The sequence below is a fragment of the Podarcis cretensis genome (genome assembly GCF_951804945.1).
Source record: "Podarcis cretensis genome assembly, chromosome: 3".
In the NCBI taxonomy this organism is placed as follows: Eukaryota; Metazoa; Chordata; class Lepidosauria; order Squamata; family Lacertidae; genus Podarcis; species Podarcis cretensis.
Genome location: NC_137172.1, coordinates 85,214,856 through 85,227,276, shown reverse-complemented (window position 1 = coordinate 85,227,276; position 12,421 = coordinate 85,214,856). Strand labels below are relative to the sequence as shown.

Here is a 12,421-nt window from a genome sequence, read left to right as displayed (position 1 = left end):
TTGGTTAGCCATCCTGGGGGGAAAAACGAAATAGGAGAATGTTTGTAACAGGAGCAAACCTGGCACACCCCTTGCCTACCTAGGACTCCCACCATGGGTCCCGCTTCTTATGCTAGACTGTGATAGAACTCTGAAAATGAAAGATTGTGTATTTACTAGCACATCTGTTCCTGTGTGTGCATGGAGGGTATATATTGCCTGGACCATGGGAAGGCACAAGTGGGTGGGTGCTTTGTGGGAAGCCTACTGTAATGCAACTCAACCACTTCTGCTATACCTCAATTTGCAGTTCATTTGCTTAATCCCATTGATCCACTGGTTGCCACTAAGAATCGACCCAGACTCCATCTGCATAATTTAGCTCTGTTGCAAGATTCAGTTCTCATTATGATTCTAAACATAGTGGAACCCTGGGAGCTAACTTTTTTCGATGGGTGGATATATAGAAAAGTGCAGAGATGAAGAAACAGCTCTCTGTAATGCAGAGAGGATCTTCTTACTGCAACAAAATTGTTATTTACAGAATCTGTATTTTCTAACTATCTGGTTTGAAATAAATTCAACTGTGTGGTTTGGGAAACCACCCAAAATGTTTTTCATTAATTTAAAAAATGTCCAAATGCAATGCTGCTCTAGCTACACTGCTCTCTCTCACGCTATACAGCCATTAACAGCAACTATGGTCTGGAAAGGATTCCAGGAGGGAGAGGGGAAAAGGGAAAGCTTATGTTAAGTGGCTGATCCTTTTCCAGCTCAGCTGCTTGTTTGTTTGTTTTAAGTACACGGTTTTCAATGTATCCATTATTTTTCCTTAATGTTTGGAGTTGCTTTGAGGAATACAGTTGGAAAGTAGAAAGCAAGTCTATTAGAATATAAACACACAGTATCAAAATCTTCTATAAGCTTGAATTTACCTTGGTTGTGCTCATATCCACATTATTAAAATAAAGCCCAATTGAGGTCTTCAAAGTAAATTTTCAAAAGATAGTCACCATCTTCACATCCTTACTGCAGAGTATGATTTTTACCAACTGCTATTTTTTAATGGTGGGTCCCCACAATTTTAATGAAAAGAATTAATGAAGCCATGAAGATTGAAGCAGTGGGACCAGTAAATGGAGATTAGATACTTTGCAAGTTGTCTCCAATCTGATATATAGACCAACCCTGCAATTCAGTCCCTGGTTTGGAAATCGGAAGCTTCTGCTTTAAATTAACCACAATTTAGCCTTCATCCAAACTCAGTTGTGGTTAATCTTAACTATATTGTAGTTAGTGAAAACAAGCCAGCTTCATAAATCAATTTGGTTCATTTCCACTAATCATACTTAAGACTAACTGCCATTTGTCCTGGTTTGGATGTCATGAGAAGCTACAGTTAGCCTGGATAGCTCAGTTGGTTAGAGCATGGTGCTGATAATGTCAAGGTTGCAAGTTTGATTCCCATATGGGAGAGCTGCATATTCCTGCATTGCAGGGGGCTGGATTGAGGCTTGGGCAAATAGCATTAAATCATATTGAGTAATTTTCTGTTAGAAAATGGATATAAATATTCTACACACAAACACACCATAGTTTAGCACTATATGTGAAACAGGTTAGGATTTTGCCATTCAAGGGATGGCAGTCCCCGCCCCCCCGCCCCCCCAGGTACTCAGGATCCTGTACAATTAATCAACAAGTAGGGAACTGCTGCAGAAAAACATTGGCTCGGATCCAAACATACATCTATGAACAGAACAGAATTTACTTTCACAGAACAGAGCTTTCCTGCCTCCCTATTCCCTTTATGCATTCTGCTACTTCAGAAATCTGCTCTGGGATTGGGAGGCCCTAATGAACAGTGTGGGATATGGTACAGAGGGCTACAAATAGAGAAGGGGTTTTACAGAAATGTCCTTCTTTCTTACAGGAACAGAGGAGCAACTTGAGATCCAAAACAATATCTGGAAAAGCCCTACAAAGTAGTAGAAAACACAGAAGAAATACAGGAATACAACCAGGGTTGTTGTTCCAAGTCCCCAAACAGCTTTTATGTGGCTGTCCTCTAGGACAATGGATTAACATAAAAGCATTCCACAGGTGAATGATTAAAAAAAAAGGTGCATTCAAAATGCACAAGGAGGACAGGTACCATCACTACATTTAATCTGAATGAAAGTCACACTGCATGAGAACAAAACCACTCTACTAATGGGTTGGATCAAAGAGATTCTCTTCTGTTGATGAAAGGATTCCTCTCCCGTGTATTTAACACATGCAAGACTTCAAAACTCTTGCAAAGTAAAAAAGAAAGTAGCACTTTCAAGTTCAGAAACATGTAAGTACATTAATGTAGTGTGGTGGGTGCCTTAAAATTATAACTGCCATTCATAGGAATCAATATTGACAACAATTAAAGTAATATTACTGCTAATCAGAAGAATGTTTATATTAGCTAATATTCTACTACTATAATACAACCTTTTGCTTTCTCTCTTTGGGTTTCCTTTTCTTTGGTGATGTTGGACCATCTTTGTATTCAGTATCTTTTTTTCTTTCCTTTCTGATTTGCTTTTGCCTCTGTTTTTCAGGACCTTCCTCATCTTCTGAGCTGCTTTCTGCTTTCTTAGTCTTAATTTTAGGAACTTTCTTTGGTGGTTGCAGATTAATTCCAGCATCTGCTGTCCAGTCCGAATAATCACTAGAATAGTCACTAGAAGAAAAAAGCAAACCAATAATAAATTTACGCACGCTTAACACACACAAAAATAACTTTCCAGCTAGGACTTAAAATCTAGAGAGCTACACTGGCTCCCAGTACATTTCTGAGCACAATTCAAAGTCTTGGTGCAGACCTAAAGTATACCTGAAGGAGTGTCTCCACCTTCATCGTTCTGCCCCAACACTAAGGTCCAGCGCCGGGGGCCTTCTGGCGGTTCCCTTGCTGCGAGAAGCCAAGTTACAGAGAACCAGGCAGAGGGCCTTCTCGGTAGTGGCACCCACCCTGTAGAATGCCCTTCCACCAGATGTCAAAGAGAAAAACAACTACCAGACTTTTAGAAGACATCTGAAGGCAGCCCTGTTTAGGGATGCTTTTAGTGTTTAACAGACCATTGTATTTTAATATTTTGTTGGAAGCTGCCCAGAGTGGCTGGGGTTGTTGTTGTTGTTGTTGTTGTTGTTGTTGTTGTTGTTGTTGTTGTTATTGGAAGATTTAAGTGTTTCCGGTGGCGCTGTGGGTTAAAGCCTCAGCGCCTAGGACTTGCCGATTGAAAGGTCGGCGGTTCGAATCCCTGCGGCGGGGTGCGCTCCCGCTGCTCGGTCCCAGCGCCTGCCAACCTAGCAGTTCGAAAGCACCTCCGGGTGCAAGTAGATAAATAGGGACCGCTTACCAGCGAGAAGGTAAACGGCGTTTCCGTGTGCGGCTCTGGCTCGCCAGATGCAGCTTTGTCACGCTGGCCACGTGACCCGGAAGTGTCTCCGGACAGCGCTGGCCCCTGGCCTCTTAAGTGAGATGGGCGCACAACCCCAGAGTCTGTCAAGACTGGCCCGTACGGGCAGGGGTACCTTTACCTTTTACCCCACCTTTACTAGAACTAGAACTGATTCACTCTACATGCATTTCCTGAATGGATTGCTAAAGGATGAACAGATGGGATTTCATACAACATAATCCTGAGCATAAAAACAGGTATACAAGATTAGAATGAATTTTTAAAATAAAAACTACCAAATTATGAAACTTTCATTAAATATTCCAATTAACACATATTTGGTCTTATTTCCAATATAGCAGTTAGCTTTGGATCCCAAATACAAATATAAGCTTGAAAAAATAGGTTAACATTTACTGTACTTAAAGTAACATTTCTAATGTTTTAAAATTTCCTGTTTTCTAGTTTATACTAACTAGGTTCAGGTTACCATTCTGTGTAACACATGAAATCAGTCACTTGCAAAATTGCAAAACTACTTTTCCAATCTCTTTAAATATACTTCTGCTATTAAACATTTAAGAATAATTGTCCTACTGAATGCCTCAGAAAATAGGCCCATGAAGTACTGTTTTTAATCACTGTTACACTGCCTCTTCTGTTATTTAAATGATTTATTACATTTTGTGCATTCTCTCAACAATGCTTTGCCTTTATCTAGTGACCCAAGTATATAGACTTTGCAAAAATATCAATACAGAATATTTTTTTGACAAATTTCCAGTTCCTTCATTTACTTAAACTAAAGTTATCCTCTAGACCAAAATATATTTATGCATGTTTCTTCAATGTCTATCTTAAACTATTCAAACTAGAGGAAATCCATTCTCAGTGTTCAAGTTTTGCTTTAGCTTAGACAAGAAAATCTTATAGACTATAGCTGGGACCTAGAAATACTTGAACTATTTATGCAAGGGATATGGGACTGCTACCCTAGAGCATCTCACTAACTTGAGCGTGGGTTTCAAAGTATAGAAGAGACTGGTGCTTAAAAGGGGAGGATGAAAATCCCCTGTGCATGTACGGCAGCTTGGATCCCAGCCTAAGTATTTTCTTTTCTTTCTTTCTCTTTCTTTCTTTCTTTCTTTCTTTCTTTCTCTCTCTTTTCTTTTCTTTCTTTCTTTCTTTTCTTTTCTTTTTTTGCATTCCATAACTGTTTGTCAATTCATCTTTTCTTAATCTCGTTGTTTTTATTTTTTCCCTTTTTAAATTTCTTTCTTTCCTTTATGCTATATATAGAGTGCGTACACGCGCATTTAACAGCCTTTATGGACCTTTATATTCAGTCTCTTACCTAGAACTGCCATCACTGTGCCATGCTTTCCTCTCATCTTCAGATGTTCCTCCACTTGCAACAACTACTTCTCCCTCCTAAGAGCAAGGGAATATAATGTTTGTTTATAACTAGTAATACATACTAGAATATAATATCTATCCACATAATACAAACATCATATTATATATATATGTGTGTGTGTGTGTGTGTGTCTCCAATAATATTTCTTCTAAGAAATAAAAAATTCCTTCCAGTAGCACCTTAAAGACCAACTAAGTTAGTTCTAGGTATGAGCTTTCGTGTGCATGCACACTTCTTCAGATATCTGAAGAAGTATCTGAAGAAGTGTGCATGCACACGAAAGCTCATACCTAGAACTAACTTAGTTGGTCTTTAAGGTGCTACTGGAAGGAATTTTTTGTTTTGACTATGGCAGACTAACACGGCTACCTATCTGTAACTCTTCTAAGAAATATTAGTTGGGTTGGGTCTAGACTTGTCCCCTGTGAGCAAAGGGCTCTTTCTGTTCACAAAGGCAGAATCAGCTTCCAGCAGAGGTCCCTTTGCTGTAGATCCCTCTCCAGTTTTCATCTACTGCTCCCTGCACTCCCCCACCCACATGCTGTTTCCTGGAAGAAGGGCCTGGCTGCTGGACATGATGAGCAGGAGCCCTCCACACTGCAGCACTGCCGTGCTATAGCAAGTATGTCAATTTTGATGCATGCAACTTAAATGTCACACAAAAATGTTGACCCACCACCAATATAAACCTGAATGAATGCTACTGTTACCGTCCCATAAAATATAATTCAGTGTCTTACTTCTGAGGAACTGCTTCCTTTTTCCGCATCTTCATTTGGCCTGGCAGTTTCTTCCAGTGCATATCTAGTACGGTAGTTATGTTGGTTGGCCTGTTGCTTTTTTGAATCACCAACATCTAACAGATGATCATGAGAATGATTCTAGGAAGACACAAAATGGCCATTACAAGAAGATACCCAAAAAGTCACTGTTCCCAAATTCTTTTTGATGAACGATCTTAACATGTAGATTGAATTTTTGAACAGATTTAACTTTATATGGTTTTTATGATATAGAAGATCGGGATGAAGCAACTGCAACATTTTATCTAGGTATACAAAAGTAGGGTTCTGCTTGGAGCAACTGATCCAGCTCACATACTGCTACAATGTCTTAGGGCATGTTGAATTTTTCAACTTTCAAATACAAAAAATGAGAGGTACTAAAAAGTGGTAACACGACTTGGGAATTCAAAAATATTTTTGTTAAATTAATATAATTTAGTTTTGCTTGGTAAGTAAAATGTATGTAGAATTGCACAGAAATCAGTAAAAATAATTTCCAAGTACCGGTACTTGCAGTTATATTATATATTAATATTACTTAGCATTCACATGTAGTTTACATTTTCAGAAAGTAGAATTAAAATTATTTAGCTTTCCAAAAGCAATTTGTGTGCTTCTTCATCAAAAAAATAACAGCAGATTTGAATTCCTCACACCAAAAGCATATTTTAAAGACCCCCCTCATAGAAGAGATTTGCAAAAAAAAAAAATCACCCCTAAAAAGCCATGCCCTACTATCCCATATACCCTCAGCTTTCCATAAGATCTGCCTTGCTATGGTTGAAATCCTGCTCTACCTCATATCAGACTTCTATCGCAATTATCTCTGAGTCTACCCAGCAATAATTCCTACTGATTGCAATGAGGCTTAGTTGCAAGTCATTCTGTTTAGGGCTGCACCCTTCAAGAGGGACTGCATTAGAGACAATGGTTCGCTACTTACCTTAGGTAAAGATGGTATTTTATTCTCTCTAGGAACATGAGCGATAATGTGTTTTCTTTTCTCTTCTGACCTATATAACTTGATTTCTTCTTCTCCCTTTGCTGTTCTCCATTCCTCCTGCCTACTACAAAAGAGAAATTTAGATACTAATGTGCACGTATTTTACAGTATAATTCTACATGAAGTAGAATTACAAGGTCCATGCAAATTCCTAGAGAAGAGGCCATGTGCCCACACACTTCAATATGTTCCATGTTTGACAATGTAGGACTCCAAAGTAGTTATGCCAACATAAATCAACAACTCCTTCTGCAGTTTTAAATTGCATACCAAAAAATTTAATCCCCTCAAAAGGTGAAAAAGATGATAGATCTGTACACACATTTATTCATATTCACAAAACTGAACAATTTTGTAATGAACATTTTAGAGTTCTAAAATGTTAAGTCCAAGGAATGCACACCGACTTCTGGCTCACAGAATTAACCCACATTTTTAAATTAACCCATATTTTAAAAATAGGTGATCCCCCCCCCCCCCGTGTCATAAAGATGAACTTTTAACAGTACCATAGAATATCTCTTTCTGCAACATTGAATAGATACAGTAAAATATAAAGAATGATTAATTCAAGGCTAGATGTTCAGGACCCTAATGGTGTACAAATAACTTCCAAGGTTAATTGTAAGCCTAGCTATTCAAACTTAGCAACTTGATACCAAGATATTTGAATTTACCTAGCTACTCCTGTTGACAGCTCTGGTACCACAACCCTTCGACTCCATGCCACTAGGTCTCTCTCAGTAGCTATCTCACTTCTTGGTGCATTGCTATGCATCTGCCGCACTCCTTCAATTTGTCCACTGCGTCTTAACCCCACATTTGGTGGTGAATGTACCTCAGAGGTAGAGTTTACAGAGCCTTTGAAATGAAAAACAATATTTTCAGAGACAGTTCTGAGGGAATCAGATGCATAAAATTAATGGCTTAGAACCTAATTCCTGTGAACAAACTCACTCACAGCATGTTACTGCTGGCAGAAAGGGGGATTTTCCCATCTCCCCACAGTCCAGCTCAAAAGTTGGCTACAGAGATTTGGGAACCGCCCCCCAGAACAGTGTGAAAAGTGGCACTGAAAGCCGTAGAGAGAATCAGGAAAAATCACCTTCCCAGCTCAAGATCCTTTGCTGAAACTGAACCCCTTCCACAGACAGAATATTTGTTCTGTTCACAGAAATACAACTCAGGATCCCAAGCAAGAAAATTACATGTAGATTAAAAATACAATTTCTAAATATAGTTAGGTAGCTTGGCAATCTGAATTAACCACCCATATAAAGCACTACTGTAAGTCCACTATATTCAACTAATTAAGGCTGTAAACTGTAAAATGGGCGCCACTATTGCCTTCTTCATGTGTTACAATGACTGAACACATGGAGGGAGCCAGCAGAAATTAGCACCCTACTTCTGCTGCCCCCTCTAGATTGTGAAAATCTGAAGCACAGAACCTCCTGTACTATTCTGTACTACTCTTGTACAAGAGACTCCCCACACAATGCAAATTTTTATTTTCCAGGGATCTAAAATGCATGGGGAACCTTCGTGAGCAGAAGGCTCTCTGCTGCAAACAGTCACCCTTCACAAGATGGAGTGTAACCGAATGGCAACATGGTATGAAACTTGAGTGCTCATCCCTACTACACTCCGCGTGAGTTCACTCCACTCCTTATTTTAATGTCTGAAGACAGCTTGTGTAACTCCCTTAAGCTTTCCTGATAGTTGCAATTTGATGAAGTTCCTTGGTTTAAAAACAAATGCATTTTATTACTGGAAAGTGATGAAAGACATTATTATTGTGCTCAAGTGCCCTCTTTCCATAAATGTGATATACTGAATGGAGGCAAGTCAGATCCTGCTTATTTGGCTATTTAAATAAGGAGTTATTTTACCCCGGCCAACTCTGTTAGTGTTGCTAGTTCCAGCCTCTCCTGATCGCCTTTGATCTTGCTCTTGTTGAAGTCTCTGTATCATGCTGTCCAAGGGGCTAACTTGCTGACTCAAAACCTGGTTCAGTCCTATGAAAAGCAGAATTTGAATTTAGTTCTTTAGCTGATCCAGAATTTCTCAATAAGTATTAGAAGTATTGGAATATTAGCAAGTGATTCCCCTTTGCATTAAAGGTAGTTGGAGGTTATGAACGTGAAATTGCTCCTTTATTAGTGATCATTAATAATAATGCTGGAAAACAATTAACATTAAATCATTGCTTTTCCCATATGCACACCACTCTGTGCATTTAGTCTGGTAACAGTGCTAAGACATCTTCCTTGGAAATCCTGTTGAATACTGCATACTCAAATAAAACTTCAAAGGCCCAAGTCAAGTTGAAGTTGTTGATACCTGAAGAAGTTACCCCCATCTGGGGAATAAGTTGCTCCTCTCTACAGTTTTCACGTCCTGGAACTAATCTCTGGTATCTTGATGGATGAGGGTTACCATCAACATCAACTAAAAAGGGTGGAGGCATGAGGTGTGGTGCCTGTTGTGTCTGTTCATCCAACACAAAGTTGTTGGCATCACGGATGAGAGGCCGATAATCACTGTGAAAGAACATCTGATCTGCTATCTGTAAATAAATCAAATTTTAAATTATAGACAAAACTAGTATTTCATTGTTATTTGCAGCTCTTTCCTATTATTATTTTAAGAGTCAACTTCAGAAGAGCCATAAAGCACTAGCAAGCTACAGAAACACTTGTGTTCCTATTTAGGTACAAATAGGAAAAGCTATTTAAATAAGAAATAGGAAAAGCTACATAAATGCAGGAGTATCTGGATATAAACCAGAGTCAGTTTGGATGGCCATGGCAAGTTATAGATCCTGTACAAAAGCTACAACTAAAACAAATTTAAGCTGTTTTCTGCACAATACCTTGTCATATTTGCTACTGGAGCCAAATCCAAAGATCAGAAGATGACCGTGAGAGTCTGTACAGGCAAAATGCTGGCCATCAGGAGAACACTTGCAGTCAAACACTGCCCCATGTCCTTGTCCTTCAATCTAAAATACAACAACACACAATATCAACAAACTTCTAACCAAAGTTGTCATATTATTTTCAAACACATGACAAACCTATTTTTAAAAGGAAATATGCTGTTAGATGAAAATTACATTCAGCGTGGTTTATTTTTTTATATCACTTGTAAGCAAAGTCAAATATACCATTCATTAAACAATACTACATTTCCTGCCTTCTGACATTTTAAGAAAAAATATAAGGTTACTCAACTATTTTATACTGTCTTTCATATAGTTATTCTTAAGGAGGATATACATTTTCCTCCACTATATTTTCAATAAAGACAAAGCTGTAATCCTAATATTCTATTGTTAGGAAGCAAGTCGCATTTGAAGATACTTCTAAGTAAACATGTTTAGGATCAGGCTATTAATGTAACTATCATTAAAAGCTGCAATAAAAATTAGTTTACAACATGGGAACAAAAGTATTTGACAGTTGCCCTTTGGTCTCATTTCATGGCTAAGTGCTAAATTAGTTCTTGGCCCTTCTTGCAAAACACAATGAATTCTGTATATTTAAAGCACTTCTCCAATTGTTGCCACTGCAATAAGGATATTTGAACTAGTTGCTTTTTACTTCCAACCTGAACACTGTATTTGATTGATTGCAACTCATATAAAGAACTGCAAATATTTTTAAAAAGAATTTACCTGATACTCATTTTCAGGTTTTCCACTTCCATTAATCCAGAACAAATGGGTTTTTGTTTTTCCCTGAAACCTGTCAACCAAGCACAGGTGACCAATCACCACTCTGAACTTTCATGCCCTATGTACTCTACCAATATTCCCAGTTCCAAAATAATTTCAGTGGCACTTAAGCGCAAAACACTTTCACCTAACCATGGCAAGGCAAGCAAGGAAATGGGGTTCCCTTCCACAAATAAGAGCTAGCTGAACCTTGCATTCTCTGAAGAAAGAGAATGATAAATAGTCCTATTTCTCATTGAGAAAATATGGTACAGAGGTTGTCTTGATTAGTGTATACAGCATAGGGGGCCCAGAGATTATGGTGTAACTCCATGCTCTTCAAAATTCTAGATGTGCTTCAGAATCAGTAAACAAGAAGTCATAGTAATAAACATATTACCTGACAGTAAATTCCATTTAGTTCAAATAGAATTTACTTCCAAACAACAGGAGAAAAGCATTTACTATTCTATCCGGAAAGGAGTCAAAGAAGGGGTTGTTGAATAGGATAAGCAACCTTTATTAAAGATAGCTACATAAATTTTGTATCAACTCAAGCTCTCTAATGGTACAATCTTTAGTCTTTGATATCAAAGGGAAAGGAGGTTGGACCCTTTGTATCATGGGAAGAGAGGAAGTTCCACAGCACAAGCTCAAAAATGCATTTGAGCTAACAATGCCTGCGATGGATACAGCCTTGTATCTCACGTCAGTTGCTATTCAAACGTTCAGCGCTATAAGACTTACAAGTTTGTCTACAAATCTGTTAAACAGAATTAGTTACGTGGAAAAGTCATCTGACTACCAGTTTAGTAGTTTTTCTTAACACAACATTCAGAGCCTGATCCTATACATGTTTACTTGAAAGAAAGTCCTGATTTCAACAGGATCTAATCCCCAATAAGGGGAATTTAATTAATAGTGCAGGCCTAGGGTTGGAAAAGTGGCAGATGCTGAAAAGGTGTGCTGGAAGTACTGAACAGCAGTAAAGATGTGAAATACTTGATTTTAAAATTAAGACTAGATTTTCAACAACCTGGATAGTCGTCTGCTAAACTTAACAGCAAAATGGTGTGTGATAACCACAACTACTAACAGAAGCACCCTAAAAGATCACGAGGCAACTTTTGGTTTGCACTGGCTCAGTTTTATCTATTCTTTTATACAACGCTATCTTCAGCAAGAGACAACAACTGAAAAATGCAAGGGATTTACTGAATGAGCATGAGATGTGGAATAATCACGAGTATCACAAACCTTAATCTCTGCTTGATTTACAGTTTACAAGAACCCATTTGCTCTGAATTAGTAGATAGTATCATACTATCCAAAGAGAGTCTAGGCAAAAAGAATTCAATTATAACATTTCAATAAATCTCAAGTGCTCTTTTAAAGTTGGATTTCACCATAGAGTTTAGAAATGAGCAATATTAGTATGTGAAGGATTCCCCTTAATTGTCATGTTCAAAGCAGCAACTGTATACAAATAATGTTCCTGTTACAAGGGATAAAGGAAGTGGTCCCAATTCCTTCATACAGCAATTTTATAAATAGCTATTGGCAAAGAATAACTGTTCCAGGCAACTGGACCACAGCCACATTCAGATGATCATACTTCTGCTAAATAAACGAAGATATCAACAACCCCTTTGTCAGTGTACACAGCCCCTTCATGTGAGCCATAATTAAACCAGGAAATACCAAAACAATAATTGCTTCTTGCTTTGTCTGAACTGGGAAACTATGACTACCAGTTTCAGAACAACCCAGGATCTTAAACCATGTTCTGAATTAGATTTATGATCCTGGTTTGTTCCAAAGCTGGTAACCACCATTTCCCAGTTTGCACAGAATAGAAAACTATGTTTAGTGTCTGTTTTGCATTTAGGCACAGCAAGAAGGGAAGAGCACGTGAGCATGGCCAAAAGGCTCATTTGTATCTTGGTCCATTGAGCAGGTAAGCATCTTAGTGAGCTTCTTTGTTCATCTGGTATAGTCATACCTTGGTTTTCGAACAGCTTAGTTCTCAAACATTTTGGCTCCTGAACGCCGCAAACCTAGAAATGACTGTTCAGGTTTGCA

At 38.3% G+C, this 12,421-nt stretch overlaps 1 protein-coding gene across 6 annotated transcripts in view; it reads right to left on the bottom strand.

Annotated features, from left to right (window-relative positions):
* Positions 1–12,421, bottom strand: part of PHIP (PHIP subunit of CUL4-Ring ligase complex) — a 67,579-nt gene that overhangs the window by 23,301 nt on the left and 31,857 nt on the right. For 5 of the 6 annotated variants that reach the window (XM_079970310.1, XM_079970313.1, XM_079970314.1 and 2 more), the window contains 8 exons: positions 9,497–9,625; positions 8,965–9,190; positions 8,514–8,639; positions 7,299–7,482; positions 6,562–6,685; positions 5,574–5,714; positions 4,771–4,847; positions 2,464–2,695 (listed from right to left, as the gene is read on the bottom strand). In XM_079970310.1, coding sequence (XP_079826436.1) covers positions 2,464–2,695; positions 4,771–4,847; positions 5,574–5,714; positions 6,562–6,685; positions 7,299–7,482; positions 8,514–8,639; positions 8,965–9,190; positions 9,497–9,625 — 1,239 coding nt within the window. The remainder of the gene's footprint in view (positions 1–2,463; positions 2,696–4,770; positions 4,848–5,573; positions 5,715–6,561; positions 6,686–7,298; positions 7,483–8,513; positions 8,640–8,964; positions 9,191–9,496; positions 9,626–12,421) is intronic. The other variant, XM_079970312.1, reaches the window with a different exon arrangement.